At 41.4% G+C, this 23,122-nt stretch overlaps 1 protein-coding gene across 1 annotated transcript in view; it reads left to right on the top strand.

Moving 5' to 3' along the window:
- The window catches only part of LOC126183275 (protein BCL9 homolog), an 87,238-nt gene extending 64,340 nt beyond the window's left edge, over nucleotides 1-22,898 (top strand). The window contains exons 7-9 of the mRNA XM_049925098.1: nucleotides 1,939-2,661; nucleotides 10,656-10,890; nucleotides 19,360-22,898. Coding sequence (XP_049781055.1) covers nucleotides 1,939-2,661; nucleotides 10,656-10,890; nucleotides 19,360-21,043 — 2,642 coding nt within the window. The 3' untranslated portion in view covers nucleotides 21,044-22,898. The remainder of the gene's footprint in view (nucleotides 1-1,938; nucleotides 2,662-10,655; nucleotides 10,891-19,359) is intronic.
- Nucleotides 22,899-23,122: the final 224 nt, after the last annotated feature.

Below are 23,122 nucleotides of genomic sequence, written 5' to 3' on the forward strand. Positions count from 1 at the left end.
GAGCACATTATCATGATTTCATACAGGATACTCTACCCGTACTGCTAGAACATGTGCCTTTACAAGTACGACACAACATGTGGTTCATGCACGATGGAGCTCCTGCACATTTCAGTCGAAGTGTTCGTACGCTTCTCAACAACAGATTCGGTGACCGATGGATTGGTAGAGGCGGACCAATTCCATGGCCTCCACGCTCTCCTGACCGCAACCCTCTTGACTTTCATTTATGGGGGCATTTGAAAGCTCTTGTCTATGCAGCCCCGGTACCAAATGTAGAGACTCTTTGTGCTCGTATTGTGGATGGCTGTGATACAATACGCCATTCTCCAGGGCTGCATCAGCGCATCAGGGATTCCATGCGACGGAGGGTGGATGCATGTATCCTCGCTAATGGAGGACATTTTGAACATTTCCTGTAACAAAGTGTTTGAGGTCACGCTGGTACGTTCTGTTGCTGTATGTTTCCATTCCATGATTAATGTGATTTGAAGAGAAGTAATAAAATGAGCTCTAACATGGAAAGTAAGTGTTTCCGGACACATGTCCACATAACATATTTTCTTTATTTGTGTGTGAGGAATGTTTCCTGAAAGTTTGGCCGTACCTTTTTGTAACACCCTGTATAGCATTAGCTAAAGTGCATCACAAGGTGAAAAAGATGTATTAGGGACTTAAGTATCGTGCTTGGCAAAAAGGTACAGAAACTTGAGGACAGTCCTCTTAAATGTTGCAGCACACTGACAATTTTCCTATTGCTAAACTGCCGAGAGATAATTGTTAGGCTTTTTAGATTTGAAGATTTGAAAACAGTTGATTCACCTATATTGCTGTCCATAATCAAGGGGGGCAATCAGTAAACTTCAGACTTATAGTAGCCAAAAGAATGTTGAAGAAATTGAGTGGCGAGTACCAGATGAAGTTGTGATGGATTATAACATACGCTCCTGCCTTGGTTTTAAAAGCTGTGACTACATTTGCTGCTATTGGTTGTAGTGGATTAAGTAATTTACATCAGACAGATAAAAAGTATTATATGGCAGCATCAGAACAGAGTATTGAAATGTCTCTTCCATGAGTGTACGAAAATTTTACATTTAAATAATTTTTTGAAAAGCATTGTTCGGAGACTAGGTTGAGGGGCTGCATTTTAAGACATTTCCTTTTACTGCAAGAATTCCTTTAGCTAATTCATTCTGTCTTACTAATGTTGGTGCTTCTGACATGATGCCCATTTCTCAGTGCTAGTTGGTAAGTCGTTTGCTGATGTTTACTCTTTGTTGTCCCACTGTTAACTGTTAGGACTATACTCTTGTAATATGCCAAGAGACTAAGGTTATGGAAAATTGAATAGGCCTATTACCTTCAAACAAATAGCTTTGAAAACTGTCAAAATAATTTTATTTATGTGAGTTAAGGAACTAAAAAGAAAAAAAAATCATAACTGATTGAACCTCAATGAAGAATAAAAAATTTAATTTTTTTTTTTTTTTTGTGTGTTTCATTGTCACATGTCATGTACGTTTCTGTAACTGTTGTTACACAGTGCAGAAGTCCTCGGTTGTGTGTTGTGTCATTCTTATTAAAACAGTGTCAGGTTATATTTTGATTCCATATTTTCGATATTCTTCACAGTGAGTGACTATATGTAGTTAATGATGTAGATGGTGGCTTTAGCAATGAACCTAATGTTGATAGATAATATTCAAGTTAGAGTTTCATAGTTGAACAATGTAGTTAACGTGAAGAAAATTTCAACAACACAGTAGATATTCTGGTGATCAGCACTTCAATGAAAATGAGGTGGTGTAACATACCAAACAACATCTGTACTCTTTATTGCAACTTGCTTGGACTGATTTTGTTTGCCTGTTTGTGCTCCTTGTAGCAGAGCTATATATATATATATAGTAATGGTATTTGTATTTAATTTTTCAGGTGTTAAAGTTCCTGATGAAAATTTGACCCCACAGCAAAGGCAGCATAGGGAGGAGCAGCTAGCTACCTTGCGTAAGATGCACGAAATGCTGTTCCCTGGGGAGCATCAATCTCTAATGCCAGATGGATCCATGTTAGGGCAGCCAGCAGACAGTGTAGCAATGCAAAATTTGGTGCTTATGCCACAGAAGAACATGGGTGCTACAAATCACGTTACACCGACATCTGCCGCTGCACAATTGGAATGGCATAAATTGCAGCAGCAGTTTTATGAAGAGAGAAAGAAGAAGCCTGTGATGACTGGTGTTGGCAGCCCAGGAGGTGCAGCTAGGGCAGCTTCGGGCCCTGCGCTGTTGAGGTCTCAGGGGCCACCTCCACCATATCATCCGACGACTAGGTCTGCAAGTGTCCCAACAGCCCTGTCTTCTCCAACCCCCGGTTCGCCAAATAACCCTACATCAAACTTGTCTTTGCCATCGCCACGTGCCTCATCAGGTATAAACTCTCCTTCTGATTCGAACAGTCGGCAGCAGTTCAGTACTGGATCAGCTCGTCTTCCTGGAGCAGGACCTAGTCCAACAGGTCTTCACAACACTCCTCTTGATTCGCCAGGTCCAAGTCGTCCACTTAATCCGAGCAATCCTGGGACACCACTGTCCACTCATCTGTCACCGACAGCAGTTCGAAAAGAAGGCACGGATTTTACAGGACAGCAGCAACCTGGTTTGTATATCTTGTTTTTAAAGATGTTTACACTCATAATATCTGTAATTTAAATAGTGTGCTTGTAGATAAAGTATTGTTTATTGCCCATGGTGATAATGTTTTCAAATGCTATACTATAATATATTTTTGACCAAAGTAAGTGAATAGTCAGTGCAATTCCTTGAGAGCTATATATTAAGTGATTTACATTAGAATCTGCATGATGCAACAAAACAATAGCAAACTTACATGTTCTCAATCTGTTGTCCTTCAAAGCCTAGATTCTTAGTGTGTGTGGAAAATGACACATTAATGCCAAGCTCTTCTCTTTGTGTTGTTAACTTTTTCTCATATTTCCACATAACCAAACTATGTTATTAAGCCATATGGTTGAGACATGACAGTTGTGTTAGGCAGATGCTGTGATAGACCTTACACATGGGCAAACATAATGTCTTCCCAAATCTCTCTCAAACTGAATTGGTGTCCTATTGTAAAGACCTTAGTGTTTATAAGACAGTGATTTGCGCTCTCTGATCAGAAGTATCTGGATATCTATTAGTGAACATTAATATTGGATGTGAAACTTCCTGGCACATTAAAACTGTGTGCCCGACCAAGACTTGAACTCGGGACCTTTGCCTTTCGCGGGCAAGTGCTCTACCATCTGCGCTACCGAAGCACGACTCACGCCCGGTCCTCACAGCTTTACTTCTGCTAGTATCTCGTCTCCTAACTTCCAAACTTTACAGAAGCTCTCCTGCTAACCTTGCAGAACTAGCACACCTGAAAGAAAGGATACTGCAGAGACATGGCTTAGCCACAGCCTGGGGGATGTTTCCAGAATGAGATTTTCACTCTGCAGCGGAGTGTGCGCTGATATGAAACTTCCTGGCAGATTAAAACTGTGTGTCCGACCGAGACTCGAACTCGGGACCTTTGCCTTTCTCGGGCAAGTGCTCTACCATCTGAGAAACCGAAGCATGACACACGCCCGGTCCTCACAGCTTTACTTCTGCCAGTATCTTGTCTCCTACCTTCCAAACTTTACAGAAGCTCTCCTGCGAACCGTGCAGAACTAGCACTCCTGAAAGAAAGGATACTGTGGAGACATGGCTTAGCCACAGCCTGGGGGATGTTTCCAGAATGAGATTTTCACTCTACAATGGAGTGTGCGCTGATATGAAACTTCTCCGCAGTATCCTTTCTTTCTGGAGTGCTAGTTCTGCAAGGTTTGCAGGAGAGCTTCTGTAAAGTTTGGAAGGTAGGAGACGAGATACTGGCAGAAGTAAAGCTGTGAGGACCGGGTGTGAGTCGTGCTTCGGTAGCTCAGATGGTAGAGCACTTGCCCGCGAAAGGCAAAGGTCCCGAGTTTGAGTCTCGGTCGGGCACACAGTTTTAATCCGCCAGGAAGTTTCATATCAGCGCACACTCCGCTGCAGAGTGAAAATCTCATTCTGGGAATATTGGATGTGTCTACCCTTCACCTTTATGACGGTGTAAACTCTGCAGGGGACACTTCCAATGAGGTGGCTGAATGTCTGTGTTGGAATGGCAGCCGATTCTTCTTCAAAAACCGAAACCAGAGAAGGTACTGATGTTGGGCACTGCAGTCTAGAGGGCAGCCGACTAGAGATGGGTTGTTCGCAAACTAACGGGTCCAAAGGAATGGTTCACCAAGATGAATGGAACAAGCGAGGAACGAATTCTAAGGCACGGTCTTTCATAGTTCTCTTTGGCCATGGCTTTCTACTTATATTCCCAGGAATGGGAAACGGTCGGTCTCGTTCCCGCAACGGCATATCGGCCAGTCTCGTTCCAGCCTAAGTCCTGTTCCCGTCTGTCTCGGTCTCTGCTTTCTACTTATAGTTCCCAGGAACAGGAAACAATCGGTCTCGTTCCCGCAACGGCACATCGGCTGGTCTTGTTCCAACAATGACACATCGGCCGGTCTCATTCCAGCCTTGGTCCTGTTCCCGTCTGGCTCAGTCTTGGTCTCGCTCGGCCGGACTTATCCTTCTTCGCGTGGCCACTCGTCACAGTTCCACTGCTGACTGCTCATAGTTAGTTCAATATTTAATTGTTGTTGTTCATTTCGTTTGCTTTGCACGTCAATTCTAGATATGTTTCAAACGTTTTTTGAACTCTGAACTTCTGCTTCTTTTCGTATTCTATTCAGCGTCCATGACCGGTAATTAAAATGTATTTTATAATTACGTAAATTACATGGCATGTAATGCATACATCTTTTTATGTAACAAAACAGTGTATCAGCTTACTTCACTATTTTGATAAGCAGCAGAAGAAATACTTGTGAAAAGGCAAGATTTTTTGTTATTACACATGCAAAGGATGTCAGCACGGCGTACATGAGTGGCCATTTTCCGTCTTTTTTTAAATCCAAGATAAAAGAGTATGTTTATTGTTATGGAAGGCAGACCGACTAACATCCGAATGAAGCCCGCGCTTCATAATCAAGTGTATGGTGTCACATTTTGTTAAGAGAATATGATAACTCTTACAATATTATTTCAGTGGTACAGGGTGGATCATGAAAAATCGGCCCTGAGTACTAGACTGCTCATTCTCACTTACCAATCATCATCTGTTGTTTCGAAGTTGTTTGCATTAGCTTATATGTTATTGCTTCACTGCCTAATTATTACATGTTTATCTATTCTGCTCATAGCAGTCAACAAATTGTGCATAATTGGTGAGCAGTCTGTACTCGGGGCCGGTTTTTAGTGCGCCACCTTATATTATTTCACTGTGATAGCCACATAACGCTGTAGTTGGCTAAATGAGATTTTTGCAGAATCACGAAAATTACAAGTGTGTGAGAATTCTGTTATGAATAAAAACTCTGTACTCCAGGGGGGAGGCAAGTACCCCCTCTTGGTGCCTTCCATCTTCAGTCACCCATGCTACTAATTTTCAATTTTTCATGAGAACCATATACCAAGCACAATGAACGGTGAACAAGTTAAAATGAACGGTTCCCAAAAAAGAGTTATCACCAGTGAACTAGTTCCCAAGGATGAACGACTTTGCCCATCTCTACAGCTGACGTTCTAACTCGCCCAAAAGAAGTTCCTGTGGGTTTAGGTAACGATTCTAGGGTGGCCAGCATATTTCAGAAGTGTTATTGTCCACAAATCATTACTTCACAGATGTTGCTTTATGACAGGGTGCATTGTCATGCTGATACAGTCATCGTCTCCATAGTGTTCCTGTATGATACACGATATGCAATGCTGTAAAATCTGTCCATATCCTTCCACATCTAGCATTTACTCAAGTGCATTTAGGAGACCACATCCTAACCATGAAAATGCCCCCAAACTGTAACACCGCCACAGCCGTACATCACTGATTACACTACATATGATGGCAGGTAACACTCTCCAGTTATTTGCCAAACCCAAACCCTTCTACCAGGTAACCAGAGGGTATAGTGTGATTCATCACTCCAAATCACTCATTTCCCATCGCCCACTGTCCAGTGGCATCCCACTTTACACCACTTGAAGCATCACTTAGCATTGACTACAGAGATGTATGGCTTGTGAGGAACTACTCTACAACTGTATCCCATTATTTTTAACTCTCAGTGCTCAGTCATTATGCTAGCTGCATTGCTGGTAGCACTTCAGAAATCACAAGTGATGCCTTCCCCTGATATTTTATGACCACCCCCCCCCCCCAAGTCCTCAATGACCCCTGTTCCATCAGTGCATTGGTGTGCATGGCCTTGATTTAGCAGTGGTTTTTCCTTTGCATTTCAATTTGACAGTCACGTCACCAGCAGTTGACTAGGTCAGCTTTACAAGGGGTGAAATGTTCCTGATGGATTTGTTACTCAGGTGACATCCAATGACTAGTCCACATTCGATGTCACTAACCTCTCTTGACTGACCAATTCTGCTGTTACTGCTACTCTAGTGGCAACACAATACTTTCTGCCTCCTTTTATACTGACATATAGTGATCAATTCTGCATTACATAGAGGTGTTCGGATACTCTGGTCCAGGTAGTGTATAACCATCCTTTCTTCCACATTACTATAGTTTCTGACATAGTTATCATTGGTTCTGTAACAGAATAATTACAAATAATGTCTTTCTGAAAATCATCCCAAGCTATCCCTTGCTTATTCCTCGGCCACTTTTTTTCTGGTGACCAAAACTATGTTGTGCCAGTTTCATCTCAGTCTGTATTGTTCTGTCCTTTCTCTATATCTACAACAATGGTTTTGCTTATTTTCCAGGCCATTCTAGCTCTCTTTATAACCCGAGCAACAGGAAATGATGGTTTGCCCATTTCCTTCTCTTTCTCAAAGTGTTCCTTCACTGAGCCCACAGATTTGTAGACTTCGCTGTGTAGCACACTTTCTTCCTCTGTTTCACTTCACTCATTTAGCTGCTCATCACTCTTCATGTCATTTCAAATGAAATAGAAGTGAATAAATACCAAACATCCATAAACAAAATAAATTACCAACTATATTTCAAGTTAACCAAAGCAAAATGGCAGCACCAATTACAGACAAGAAATTCACTGTTATGTTTCACAAACGTTAGCATCTATTTTACAGTGCAAGTAGTTCATTTTACCTGCTCAAGCACCCTCCTCCATTGGCTGGCATGCAGCAGCTGTTAGGCAAAAACATGATGCTACTGAGCTGTCAGTACCAAAAGCTAGTTGCCCATACTGTATCAGAAGAATATGTATACACTGCAATGTTGCCAGAGTGGTGAGTGTAAGCAACTGGTCAGTTGAACCAGCTAACATCTCAGTACACCAATGTGTTAACTTCCTCTCATGACCATCACCTCATATATCAGACAAACATTTCTGATATCTTTGTGTTCTTGCTAAGAACCCACACTTGAATCTATAAAAATTTTGAGCCTGAAGGCCCACGAACACTTAATCAGCCTGAGTTTATAATCTGCAGTTAGTCTAAGCAATTACAGTGAAACAGCTGGATTGGTGTGTCTGTCTCAAGGAGTAAGGGGTTGATATTAGCAGTAGAATGTATGCACTCAATTTTATACGTTTTTGTCTGTTTTATGTACTACTAATAAAAGTAAAGGACATTTGTAATTGTTTTTTTATGCCTAAGTCCAGTTCCCACTCATTAGCTGGATTCTTCATCACCTCGTCGTTGCTGTATCCATTGTTGCACAGGGACACCATAAGCAACCTAACCTCATGTTGGACCAGGTACCCTGTACATGAAATGTGTGGACATTGACTGTTCAGCTACAAATGCTATGTTCTGTATTCATTTACTCTGCAGTATAACTGTTGATATAGCTATGTATTCTGTTTGGAGAAAAGTATACATATCTTCTTGGAACAGCTTCAGAATAGTAACAGGACCAGGTTTGCCTAATTTTTGAAGTAATATTTCCTATTATGTCTGTTCCTTATGCAAATGGGAAAATTGGCTTGTTGCATTTCATACACACCAGTGCTGTACAGGTCTTTTATCTTGAACTATAATTGCAGATGGCCAACTTTTGCGCAGCTAATGGTAAATATTTCCAACATGCTGTAAATTGTGAGTGTATTAAAGCCACTAAAGCGGTTTCTTCAAACTATATTGTACTCTGCATGTTATCATAGGCACTGTAAATTTTAAATATGTTAACAGCTAGGTAGACTAAAATTATTTACAAAACATATGTCATTCTATTCAGTTATCCTTTTACCATTAAAAGTGCATTCTGTCATGCATTTCTTTCAACAATTTTGACACATCTAGACATGGTGCTAATTTCAAGAGACCCAGTGGGTGATTTGGACACTTTTTGACTACAGGTTTTGATATTTAATTTAACAAATTTACTTGGATTATTGATAAGGATTTTAAGAGATTTTACTTTACTGTTTGAAACTTTTTGATAAGAAATTTTCTTTGTTCCCATTGCTATTGGCCTAAGGATTTTCCATAATTTTGCCCTCAGTCTTGGCATCGGGTGTCCAGGACTTCTTTTCTAACTACTTTTCAAACAAAACATTCTGGAAACAGATCAGATCTTTCTCAGTGCTTGAGAAATTCACATGTAATAGGCAGTTTCCAATCCCAAGAACTGGATGAGGATTGAAAAGCTCATATAAATGTTCAAGAAATTCATACTGTTCGAAAGTTGTGAAGAACATTACATTTCTGACTGTGAGCAACACACATTGACTCATTGTGCTTTACAGATGTTTACTTCTTGTTGAAGTTCCTTGTGCATTAACATACTACATTCTTATGATTCAGTAACAGTAAAAAAGTTTGGTCAACCGCTCATGATGAGCTTCAAACCGAGTCTTGTTTTTACCACACTAATCAGCACTTGCAGCTAGGTGCTGCTCTTTAAGTGAGCTACAATTGCTGTATTGTTGATGTAACTCCCTGGTGTCTGTGTGGCTAATAATAATTAAAAATGTAATGTGAACGTAATGTATCCCCATAACTGGCCATGAATACGAAATTAATATGTATAGGGCAAACAATTATGTCAGTGTTCTTACACTGCAAACATATTCAGTGTAAAATCCACTGCTTACAATCTCGTGTGAAGGGAATGGAGCACATTTTCTGTGTTAAATTTGCATTTCTACGTACATTCATTTTTGTTCACACTATTCATTCCATCTTTATCTAAAACTAATTTGCTCATATGAGCTTTATCTACCACCCAACTGATTTTCAGTGTTAAACAGTATTACCTTTTGCCTTAGACAATGTAGGTTCACAAGAATTTTTTTTGAGAACCTATCAGGCACATGAAGTGAATGCCATTGAGAACCAAAACACTCTTTACTATTTTACTATTCTATACTACCAACTATTGTGCAGATTCAAAATTTTCTTGAACCTCCTGCATATCTTAAGCAGTTCCTGTATATTGAGTGATTGTCTGCTCCCAACATGTAGATTTTTGTAGCAAGTACACTTTATCATGTGTGTTCACCAGGTACATCACAGATGTCTCTGATTGTGTCGGTTTATGAAACATTAAATTATAACATTCTGTTGCCTTTACACTCTCTAATTATGTCCAAAGCTGTCTTGCAAACAGATTTATTACATGTAAGTCTGCAGACTTTCACAGCTGTTGTCACTGAAGGTAAAACCTTCTAGGTTGGTAGGCCACATTATGTTCCACTTTAAATTTCTTTTTCATAATCACCTAACTGGGACCACCAGAACATCCTGAAGATCATCCTAGCAGAGGGGTCGAAATGTCAGTTGAAAGAAAGAAATTTGAAGAGGAACATGATGAGGCATAATGACCTAGATGATTTTATCTTCAGATTTATTACATCTTTCTGAATGCACTGCAGATTGAATTTTTGCCTACATGGTGGATCAGTCTGTACTCTGTGGTAAATTATTGTCCTGGTATGGAATCCATCAACTAACTTCTATATAAAGATTTTGCTATGATCTAGGTTCCCACTGACAGAAGATTATGCTTCACATGTGCTTGTCAGCTTGTAGCTCTGATAGTTACTTCACCTACGTTATCTTGTACATTGTGTCTATTTTCCTTTCTTTTCCCCTATAGTAACTTCTTCATTCTCTACTCATTTTGAAAAACAGGCATTTTTATTGAGTTCAAAGTATTAATAAGGTAAACAGCTAACATATTTCTTATCGGAAGTACATGTATTTAATGTGAGACTATCCACTGCTGTGAAAAGCTCCAGTTGATATGCACATTCATGCAGTGTTCAGAAAATTCTATGGCTGATGAATCTGAGCTTAGTGTTGCTAGTGTGTAGGGATTAGTAGGAGCCTCTTGCTGTATGCATTGAGAGATAAATTTTAAGGAGGAATAGAAAACTATTCTTAAAACTTGAGGGTGAGAGCCCAGTTTGCCAGCCACTGATCCTGTGAAGCTTTTTTTTTTGTGGCGGTGGGGGGGCACTAAAAATAATGTTCTTTATAACTGTTTACATTTAGTGCTAATTAAATCTTTCAGTGACATCTCTTGTCTGTATGTTGCAGTTGACACTATGTTCTGCAGAACACTTCAAACACTTGCCCAGCAGAAGCAGCAGCAAATTCCAACTCAACCTCCTAAGGATTCAAGCCTTATTTCAGTGCCATCTAAGGAGCCAAATCTTATGCCAGTACCATCCCCACAGCAGATACAGTACCTCAATACTTTTGAAGGGCAAGAGTTAACTATTCAGAAGCAACCAAACACAAGCTTGAAGGAAAGCAACATCAGTTCTCCTTCGTAAGTGTTAAAATATTGTTATAGCTAATTTTACGTGTATATTGAAAAAGTGCTGTTTGGACACTGTGTGTGTGTGTGTGTGTGTGTGTGTGTGTGTGTGTGTGTGTGTGTGAGAGAGAGAGAGAGAGAGAGAGAGAGAGAGAGAGATTAGTTTTCAGAAGATTACAGAAATGGTGGTGTTGGTACAATTTCTGTTACGTGGGCATTCAGCCATGGGCCAAGGCCTGTTATTGTGATTAATGTTTTGACTCCAAGTTTACTAAAAAAAATTTTTTTTAGTTTGAATTTTTATGGCTCCTCTGTACATCCTAGTATAGTAATGATTGGAACTTCATACGACTATAGTGTTGTGGAAACAATTTGGTGGTCCCCTGGTCACAGTCCCTGATCTGCCACTGCTGATTCATCTGTGTTTCCCAGACGACAATTACTTCTGTTTTCTTTAAGTGATGTGCTGCTTTTGATATTTCCTATGTACGTTTCACTGCACGTGAAAGCGATTTTGCATATTTCTGCTATAGTAAGCAGCGAGTGTCAGTCCTTTGCAATCTTCTAATATTCACACACATTTTTGGCATTTTAAACATGGAATCTGATACAATATGTGACTGACTGTTTTGACGAATTATAGGAAAACTTTCCCTTTCGCTGGCTCTTTTCCACTAGAAGCTTCAGATCTTTGAGGATATTGAGCCCGATTTATTTTTTGCCACAGCGACCATTTCATCCAAAAGTAATTCATAAATGATCGAGCTTTTCCTCCAAGTACTGTGGTTCACAAATTATTTTAGCAAGGCCCACCAATGTTTTAATCATTCCTTTTATCTGCTCGGCCTGATGATGGTAATTTTTAGGAAGGTATCCTTAGTATGTGCACCCCTCGAGAGGGATACAAACTCGCCATGAGAGTTGATCTACAGGAAGCAGAGAGTCCGAACCCACATAGAGCCGAGCATGGAAAGAACTCACCTCGGGCATGGTGCAGACAGCACTTGGCACAAGACATGACAATATGGTAGGTGGTCAAACTTTGAGCAAGCACTGACCTGCCTGACCTAGTGCCTCTTGCAGGTAAACACCTATGCCAGCGAGTCGGCTCATACTACATATCGCCAGGTTTCCGCACTATCACACCAGCACCACTGGCTCTGCTGGAAGGGCGGAAGGGCATAGATTCTGCGGCAGTGGCAGTCACAGTGGAGAGGATGGCACCTCCATAAATGAAAAGGGTTGGGGGGAGGGAGGTGGCAGAGGAGTAGGGAGGGGGGTGGACCTCAAAATCTATGGGCTCCACAGTGACAGAAGCAGGTGGTGGGGTTCTACTGGGGGCTGCTGCTGCAGGCCATAGGAGGGCAGTAGGTGTGTGGAGGGGGCTGCAACAGGGAAGCAGCCCACTACAAATGGAAGCCCTCATCTGGAACAACATCGTGACCCAAACTACTGCCTGGCAGTCTTGCAGATTGTAGCAGTGATGTCCCAAGAGGGCGCGAGTGTAGCTGATGTGCTTGGCGGGCCAGCTGCTCCCTGCCAACATCCACCACAAACTACTGTTGAGCTTCGTGGCCCACTATGACATCCTGCAGTCACTCATGCCACTGGCCGAAGTAGCTGGCCAAAGTAGAAGACCCAGGAGGAAAAAAAACAGCAGTCCTTGGTAGTCCATAGCATGCAACTCATGGTGAAGCAAATCCAGGAGACCCGGGGATGGTGCCTGTTCAAATGTTTTGCCAGACCGCACCCATCACGGGAAGGGACGGACACAGACTACTTCTTTTGGGTCTTAAATGTATACATGAAACTCTCCACCTCCGAATTTGAAGGCAGATGAAACAGAGCGGTAGCCAGATACTGGATACCGTTGTGGATGCAAAGGCGCTAAAACTGCCGTGACCTCAATTGCTGATCATTGTCAGATATCTGGGTTTTGGGGGAAGCCACAAAGACAAAAATTATTGGCAACCTGCAAACTGTGGCAGTTGACAACACGGAGGACAGCTTGGCAACATACAGGAAACTGGAACAATGCACTGACCACCATCAACCACATGCTGCCGAAAAGGGGCAGTGTAGTTGACATGCACACTGTCCCAAGGGTGCTCCAGGATTGGCCAAGGATAAAGAACTGGTGCTTTGGGGTCGCCTAGTTCTGTGCAGGTGCCTTGCAGGAACACACTGGATATTCCATGTCATGCTCGATCGCCATGTCATGCTCGATCACCAGCCAGTAGATGTGACGTTGCGCTGATGCCTTCATATGAGTCATAGTGCGGCAACTGGAGTTTACGAGGACACAATTCTGTGAGAATGGCCACATGACCGAATTGCTCCTCTGTGGCAAGAATGAGAACCCTCCTGGACAATGTTAAGTTGATCACGAAGGAGGAAGAATGTACACTACACTTGATCTGCACCCGAAGAGATGGGCTCCAGCCAACCCTGCTGGACTTTTGAAACAATATTCGAGAAAAGTGGGTCAGTGACCATGGCAGTTGTGACTTTGCCTGCCGTCAGCAGGAAGTCCAACAAGGTTTGCGGCAAGACATCATGCAACACCATTACAAGAGTCTCCTGCCGATTGAATTCCAGATCATGCCCCACCGGTAACTACAAAAGCACATCAGCATTGGCGTACTGGATGGTGGAGCAGTAACCAATGTCATAACAGTAGTTACTGAGAAAGAGGACCCACTGCTGCAACTGGTGTGCAACTTGAAATGAGGGCCAAGTAAGGAAATAAGTGGCTTTTGGTTGATTATGAGGCGGAAACTTGCGCTATACAGTAAGACATGGAACTTTTTAACCCCGAAAATAATAGCTAGTGCCACCTTTTCCACCTGCTAATCATTACTTTGTGCAGCATCTTTGATGCGTAAGTGAAGGGCTGTTCAATGCCATCCATGTTTAAATGGGACAGGATGGCACTAGTGCTGTACTGGGATGCGGCACAGGCCAGGGTGAAAGGTTTACCCAGCATAAAGAAAGCCAAGCAGGCAGCACCACAAGCACTGCCTGAGAGACTGAAAAGACCTTTGACATTCTGCAGACCAGACAAACTTAATGCTCTTGTGGCAAAGCTGGTTAAGAGGCTGGCAGATGTGTACAGCCTCAGGAATGAAATTTTACCCAAAAAAAGACTGAATGTCTTTCAGGTTTTTGGGTGCTTTTATGTTGACAGTGGCTTTGATGTGGTCATCCTTGGGGACAAGACCATCTTTACGAAGCACATGACCCGAAAAATGCATCTTCAGGGAGTAAATGCTGCATTTTACCAGTTTGCAATGAAGGCCATTCTCCAGGAGGTTTTGGAAAATTGACAGAAGGTTTCCTAAATTCTCCTCTCGAGTAGGGCCTGTGACTCAGATGTCATCAAGGTACTTGATGCAGTAGGGTATATTCTGAATCAGCTGTTCCAAATACTGTTTGTAAATTCCCGGTACAGACGAGATCCCAAAAGGAAAGCTTTAAACTGGTAAAGCCCAAAGGGGGTGTTATTGACGAGGGATGTCCAAGAAACCATGTTCGGGGGCTACTGTCGGTAATCATCCCACATTTCAGTGGCAGGAAAATACAGCTCCCCACCCTCTCCCTCCCAGCAGCTTTGTCAGCAACTCTGTCTGCCGAGGAATGGGATACGAATTTGCGACACATTGCACTTTGACCATCTGTTTAAAATCACCACAAGAGCATGTGGCACCATTGGGCTTCTGAAGTACCACTAAACTGGTGGCCCACTGACTCAATAAAATAAGAGCAATGATGCCTTGATCCTGCCAATGCTGCAACTCAGCCTTTACCTTGTCACGCATGACAAGGGAATGGCGCAGGGGCGACAGATTTTGGTACTACGACAGCTTAAAAGAAACATGCGTCAAAATTTTCTCACCAGCCCAAGGTTTTCTCAAACAATGGGCTGTGAGACTGCAGTAAGGAGTCCCAATGATGAAAAGGGACAGATTGAGACACTAAATGCACTTCACCAACCACCTAGGGAGCCAAAAAGAGGAAAAGCGTCAAATCCAAAGATATCTTGCGCCCATGGTGAATTGACCATTAAAAAGGTAAGTTGTCGTTCCACAAGGAGATGGAAAACAGCCCCGTCCCCGCAAAGGAATGCACTGTGTACTATAAGACACACCCTGATGGAGCAACTATTGCAACTCCGGCAGAGTGTGTATATATCAAAGGTTATTAGGCTGATTGCCACTCCCATGTCTACTGAAATTTGACTGACTGACCATCTACACACGCTTCCCAGGCACGTCTGCACACTGTGTCACCAGTGATTCATAAGGCATGCTATGGTGGGTCCATATAACTTTGTGAAACATCCTGTAGTTGTTTCAGTTGTGATATATTGGTGTAGATAGAGTAGGAAATCACATGCTCATCTTTGTTTGCAGACTTATGGAGAAGAGAAGTTCATGAATTTAATATTTGTTTTTAACCCACTTCATTTAAAGACAAACATTAAGTTTTTACTGGTAGAACAATTATTTTAATAATCTGTAACTTTCTCATCCCCTGTAACACAGAGACTGTTAATTCTAGAGAAAAAATAAATATGGTTGTTCTTGTAGAAACTTTAATGCAGTTTAATTTTGTACTGGAAAAAATTTGGAAAAAATTCTGCTAGAAGTCTGTTCTCAAGTTATTTGAGAAACACACAAAAAATTGATCTTTTAATGCCCCTCACCCAAATTATCACATCTCACCAATTAGGATTTTTAGTATGTTGTTCATGACACACACTCCTACCACTGTGCAAAAATTTACGACCGAGTTTTCTTTGTTAATAGGACTTTGTGATGTGTTGGTCAAAAAGGGGTTTGATGGTATGCTGGGGCTTGCCATTTGTGGGAAGCCAAGTCTCACTGTTTTGTATCTTCAGGCTGATAGTTGTCACCATCTCACTGAGCGTGAAGAGATACTTCGTACCATGGTTCATAAGGACACATGTCATCTCACTCCCTAAAAGTTTGTCAGTTGAGTTAGCCCACCTTGAAGTAACCTTTCAGCAGAATGGTTCTAGTGAAAGACAAATCAGACAGGCATTGCACTATCAACCAACCGTGCGCAGAGTGAAGTGTTGTCAGATCGATAACATAATGTCTCGAGATCTTTGAACTGATGATGATGATTTAATTTGGAAAAACTTTCAGCAGTCTATGATTACAGGTTTTTAATTTTTTTGATGAATTAAATTTTTTTAAAAATCACAAGATACCAACCCGCTGCTTCCTGAATGTTGTTTGAACATTTTATACACTGGGAGAAACTGAAATTCCTCCTATTCTGCTGCCACGAAAAGCAGAATAATTTCCAGTAAATTATGAGGCAACTGATTTCCCGATTTCGCTCAGAATATCTTACCGCAGCTAAGACCTGTCTTTCCAGATGCACATAACAGACCCCTTTTTCATGTCAGCATTAATACTGTTAAATATTATCATCCCATGCTTAAAACAAGAGCCTAGAGCTGTGGACACTGATGTACATTGATCTGAAACCATAAGAGCTGTTATCCTAATTTGGAAGTGCAACCCAGTATATTTAGTGTTCCTGTCACCTCTACGCTAAGTATTAATCTTTTCATGCTCTCAAAAGTGTGCTTGTTTAATCACCAAAATTCATTTTTCCACCATAATGAAGCAATCTCCTCATAAATGTGGAAAAGTATTAACTACACACATCAAAAAAAGTTTTGCATCACATCAGTTCCGAGAGTTCCTGAACCTATACAGAAAATTGGATTAGAGATCAACATAAACATAATTTCTGCCCTTTTTATTGCTCTTTAAAACCACACATAGCGTGTTGTACCACCACACAGTGAGACCTTCAGAGGTGGTGGTCCAGATTGCTGTACACTGGTAGCTCTAATTCCCAGAAGCACATCCTCTTGCATTGATGCATGCCTGTATTCGTCGTGGCATACTATCCACAAGTTCATCAAGGCACTGTTGGTCCAGATTGTCCCAATCCTCAATGGCGCTTTGGTGCAGATCTCTCAGAGTGGTTGATGGGTCACGTTGTCCATAAACAGCCTTTTTCAATCTATCCCAGGCTTGTTCGATAGGGTTCATGTCTGGAGAACACACTGGCCACTAGTCGAGCGATATCATTATCCTGGAGGAAGTCCTTCACAAGACATGCACAATGGGGGTGCGAATTGTCGTCCATGAAGAACAATGCCTCGACAATATGCTGCCGATATGGTTGCACTATCGGTCAGAGGATGGCATTAATGTATTGTACAGCTGTTACGGCACCTTCCATGACCACCAATGGTATACGTCGGCCCCACATAATGCCACCCCAAAACAGCAGGGAACCTCCACCTTGCTGCACTCACTGCTCAGTGTGTCTAAGGTGTTCAGCCTGGCTGGGGTGCCTCCAAACATGTCTCTGATGATTGTCTGGTTGAAGGTACATGCGACACTCGCGCCAATCCTGAGCGGTCCATTCAGCATGTTGTTGGACCTCACCGTGGATATTGGGAGTGAAGTTGCGCATTATGCAGCCTATTGCACACAGTTTAAGTCGTAACACATGTCCTGTGGCTACATGAAAAGCATTATTCAATATCGTGGCAGTGCTGTCAGGGTTCCTCGGAGCCATAATCCATAGGTAGTGGTTATCCACTCAAGTAGTAGCCCCTGGGCGGCGTGAACGAGGCATGTCATCGACAGTTCCTTTCTCTCTGTATCTCCTCCATGTCCGAACAACATTGCTTTGGTTCCCTCCAAAACGTCTGGATACTTCCCTTGTTGAGAGTCCTTCCTGGCACAAAGTAACAATGCGGACGCAATCAAACCGTGGTACTGACTGTCCAGGCATATTTGAACTACAAACAACACAAGCCATGCACCTCCTTCCTTCTGGAATGACTGGAACTGATGGGCTGTCGGACCTCCTCCGTTTAATAGGCACTGCTCACACATTGTTGTTTACATCTTTGGGCGGGTTTAGTGACATTTCTGAACACTCAAAGGGACTGTATCTGTGCTACAATATCCACAGTCAATGTGTGTCTTCAGGAGTTCTGGGAAACGGGGTAAAGCAAAAACTTTTTTTCATGTGTGTATTATCACGCATAGAGAAACAGCATGTTTCATATACATTTTTTAAGTGAAAAGTAAACATTCAAGCAACTTGTAATTGAAGTGTTTGTGGATGGAGAAGAGTTTTGTGGGTGAAGAATCTTCAAGAGTGTCTGAACATATCAACTAAGATGAGAGAAGAATATTCCCATGGTGGTTACCAACATTCCATCCATAAAGAGCTACCATTAAATGAAGAAAAAAAGCATCTGCAGACAGCAAGAGCTACTCTCAGTATATCGGGGGGGGGGGGGGGGGGGGATTTTGTTGACATGTCCATCACTGCTGAAATTAAATTTTGAGTTACTGCAAAATACCTTATGGAGTTTAGGAATTTAATCACAGTATAAATCAGTGATTACCAGGGAGGCTACCATGCAACTTAAAAATGGTACATTATGTGGCTGATAAATATTGTGTGTCCGACTGTTTTCTTAAGCTTTCCAATTCTCTTCATAGGTTGTCACACTTCTGATGTGTGACATGACTCACTAAGGGATCAAATGTTTGTAAACACAGTAGTGTTAAAGCTTTTTATCTGAACAAGAGTTTATAGTTACTAAGCATCAGGAAGCTGTTTGCCCCTTTTTTGCTTCACTCTGCAGCTACGAACATCTGAAATTTAACATTTTTGTAGAAGTGAAGTAACTTCAGGAGAAATAAAACTAGGGAGGAATGGGAGGAAGCAATAATGTAATGCGGAATAGATACTTCATCATCTGCTCTATGTAAGGAGGACTATAGTATTCATTAAAGTATTAAAGAAATTGCAAAAGTTGAAAAATATGATACTGGATGATCAGACCAAAGAATAATGATAGTAAGAGCAAAATCTCGTGCAGAGAGACTAGTTACTATTTTAATAGCAAGAATAACTTCATTGAAATTAGAATTTGATTTAAAAAAATGAGAGATACGCTGTAACTCACCAAACTGCAGATGTTTCTCAGCTTGGTTTTTCTAACTCGCTACCACTTGGATGAGAATTACCATTAGTTTTCACAAGTGGTTCATTGTGTTTTAGTGTCATGTAAGCATGTCAGAGTTGCACACTTTTGATGTATTATCGATGTAGCAGAAAATCGTAATTTAATAGATTATGTATTAGAATAAACTGAAATTTATTCTGAATAGACTGCAGAGTATAAATGTACCAAACCATTGACAAGTAATATATGAATAGGGTCTATGGGATTTTACTCAGAATTGCTTGCCTAAATCCTTTTCCCCACATTAAGAAAAATACAAATTATTTCTGTTATTGTACTTCGTTCTCAGTATGTGGGACACAATTGTTTAGTTTTTAGTATGTGTTTCTCCTATTGTTCTCTATTTTCATTAATTACCTGTGTTTTTTTTATTTTGGCAGCTTACCTCCACCAAATTTGGATGGAAACTTACAAGGCTCGTCCTCAGATATGAACACTCGTATGTCTGGGCCTGCCACTCCTCTTACACCAACGTCTGTGGAGTTAAGGTACCCAAGTGGTTCTGGTGATACTAGATTTCCTTTACCAAGTCCACACACGCCAGGATCTGATAACAAGGCTCCACGTCGAACACCAGGAATGGATGGACCTGTGAAAGCACCGCGACCTGAGGATGGAGCACATTTCCTTAGCTCCAGTCCATTGAATGATGGAATGGGTGCGCTAAGGTTTCAGAATCCCAATGGACCACCAGGAAGTTCTCCATCAATGTGTAGCCAGGTACCAGGATTTGTACCACAACAGGCACAGCCGGGTGTGGGTGGTGTAAAAGTGACATCTCACTTTTTAGATGTTTCGCCATCTGGTGGAGGACCACCTGTTGACATTTCACCAACAACTGGAGGCAACTTCCCATGTCTGCGATCAGAAAATGTGCCTCTGAATCCAAATGTGAGTGGCAGTGTTTCTTGTGATGGTAAGATGGCTCACTTTGACCCTATCACATCAATGGCGCAAATGAGTCAGCAGTTGACGAGCAGTGTGTCAAACTCACCAAATCCACAGAATCCTGTAATGGTAGGCGGACCGGGTGTGATGGGTTTTCAGCAGTCACCGGCCCATCCTGGAGATGTGGGACCTTGCCAGGATGGTGGACCTGGTGGGGGTTTCGTGAGTCTCCAAGTGCAAGGTGTGCCACCACACTCATATAGCCCCAGTGGTGTTTCAGGGCAAGGAGGAGCAGTTCCGTGCAGTGTGCAGCATCCTGGAACTGTTGGTTCTCCCAAGTCTGGCAACATGTTGGGGTTAGGTCCACCAAGGGGACCTTCTCCTTACATGGGAAATCCCTGCCCACAACGTGCTCCTGGAAGACCCCCAGCTCCAGGAACGTATGGTCACACAAATGTTCAGGTAAAAGCAAGTACCCCTAATACAATACAGTACTTACCAGCAAAGCCACAGACAGGAGCCCCAGGGCCGAGAGGACCACCGAGTCTTGACTTCCTGCAGCGATTTGCCAATCCTCTATCCAGCTTAGATGGCAGTGTTCCTGTCCATAACCTGCAGTATTTTCCTGGAACTGGTCAGCCAAATGGTAATGGAGTGCGAATGGGCAATGTGCCCCATTCTGGCCCTGGCTGTGGAAATGTAGGTGGCCCAGTAGTCGGTCCCAGTAGTCCTGTTGTTGGTGTGAATCTACCAATGTCAGGTGGAATGGTTGTGGGCCCTGGAGGGCCAGGAATGGGAGCAGTCCCACTGCGTGGAGGCCTGCGTCCAAGTGGAATGATGAGGATGAGTGGTGGAATGCTGGGAGTTGGGCCTTGTCCCGGTGGTGAACATCCATTTGTGCCGGGTCCGGGCCCTGGCTCACAGGTATTTGTTCCTGGACCAAAGTCCTCACCTATGGGATTAGGTGGTGCACCAGATGCAAGTCAGCCATTACCACCTTCAATGGGACAAGCAAACAATTTCAAGAATTCTCCATTCATGGGTCCTACAACAGCTGACCCTAATTATGCCCAACAGTTCCATAATTTTCAGCAACAGTTGTATGCTACCAACACTAGAAGTCAGATGAGCAATCAGACTCTTGGTCCAAATCAATCATTTTTTGTTCCAAAATGAGCGTTTGGATTGTGTGAAGTAATTCACAGTGTGTTGCCATTTTGGATTGTGTATTTGAATGATAAAAATACCAGCACATCCGTTGTGAATATGCGTGTGTGGTGTAAGAAAGATAATCTCACTGTTTCAACCTGGAACAGTGATCAACGAAAGCAATATGGATCCCATTGGTCTGTAAAAGTGATATTAATATTTGTTTAATTGCCATGTTAAACAACTTATCATATTAATTTAAACATTGTAAAAATTAGAACATGATGTCTGTCCGTAAATTTTGTCTGGTGTTTTACAGAATATTCGTACTGATTTACAGTATGTCACAGTTGTATCTTTGTTTATTTACAGAGGGCAAAATCACTAACCGTGTTGAGCTTAGACATTTGCAGTTCTCTTTGAAAAAAGATGGTGAAAATCTCTTTATTTTTGTTTAAAGTTTGAGAATGTATTTGAAAACAACTGGTTTGTTTTACTTAGCAGTTTTGTGAAACACTAGATACGTATCTTGAAAACTGTCATATCAATTGTATTTCATACATTTATCTTCAAACACATGAACTTCATGTGTAAATTAAATGATTTCCGTGTTGTTCCATAAATCAAGAGTTAATGTTTTTGTGTCTTGTAAATACCAGATTTGTAAACCAGTACATGCAGTTTGTCATTCATATTCCACCCAGTCTTTTAATAGTGTTTTTGCACTCCACTACATATCTTTTTGTGTTCCTTCCTATTTGAACTGTGGTAGCAGTTTAGTGAGTTGCACAGTGTAGTTCACTATAGAGATTATTGCCACAGAGAATGGTTGTGGTAACTACGAAGTTTGGGGACTGAAACTTCGTGGGAAAGAAAAAGAGACACTGAAGGAATTGCACCACTCATTGTACTTAAAATGGGAAAAAAATCATTTGTGATTGAGTGTCTTCCATTTTGTTTTTAATTTTATGGCTCCCATTTGCGTCCTAAGCTGTGACTGTTACATCAAAAGTATGATTTAGCAGTTGTATCTTTCTTTTTAGTAATGAAGACTGATGACTTTGAATGTTTGTAATATGGTAACAAACCATTTATGACATACTTTCATAAGTGCAGCTGGCTTTTGAAAGGCATCTATCGCTTCTCACTTCTCAGGGAATGTTAGTGGCTATGTGACATGGATGATATGTGGTTTTTGTATATATGTATAAATTATGTCATGAAGGAACCAGTTACTTGGATGTATAATGTAAAAAGATTCTTATACTTGTGACTATCATTATAGTCTATTTGACAATATTAATTTAGACTTCTGTCCATTGTACTTTCACTTTGCTTCATCTGAACAAAAATGATGAATGTTACAAAAAGTCTCTTCTGGATGAAATAGTGACTTTTAATTCAAGTGGACATTAGTGGTGGACAGGATGAAGAAAATTTCAGCCTAAGTTGTACAACCTATAGTTGAAACATGGCAGAATATTTATAGATTTGAATATAGAATTTGTATTTGGTTTTTTAGACATTTTTCTCATTTATTTTGGTAACAGTTTAATTTCACACATTTATTTTGATACTTTTAAGCTTACATAGGCTAACAGTTTCGTTGCAGCTACTATCTGCTCTGTTCCCATTAAAAAATATGGAATTGGTAGCAATCCTTTTCATATATTGTTCAAATTTTAATTATGTTAAAAATAGTTTGTTACCACGATATAAATAAAAAATCTTTAAATGTTGACTATATCAAGTCACAAAAACTGCATGTTGAGAGTGCACAATATTCTCCAAGTAGACTATAATGGGCTACAGCACAATTGAATGTGGTTATTTCAGTTCAGCAGTTATGCATGACCCTTAGAAGGAACTAGAATTATGCTGAGAGTAACAGAGAGAGAGAGAGGGGGGGGGGGGGGGGCAGTAAGTAACAAAATAGCAGGACAGACTCCAAATAGAGAAAACTCAAACAGTGGGTCACTGGTGGGAGACCTTGATAAAATATTGGTTGTCAGGTAACAGATGTAATAATATGTGAAAATTCAGTGCTTAGGAACTTAACTGTTTAGTCATGGAGTACCCATTACAAGGCAAATTTCATGCAAAAAC

Source organism: Schistocerca cancellata, chromosome 4, assembly GCF_023864275.1.
Source record: "Schistocerca cancellata isolate TAMUIC-IGC-003103 chromosome 4, iqSchCanc2.1, whole genome shotgun sequence".
In the NCBI taxonomy this organism is placed as follows: Eukaryota; Metazoa; Arthropoda; class Insecta; order Orthoptera; family Acrididae; genus Schistocerca; species Schistocerca cancellata.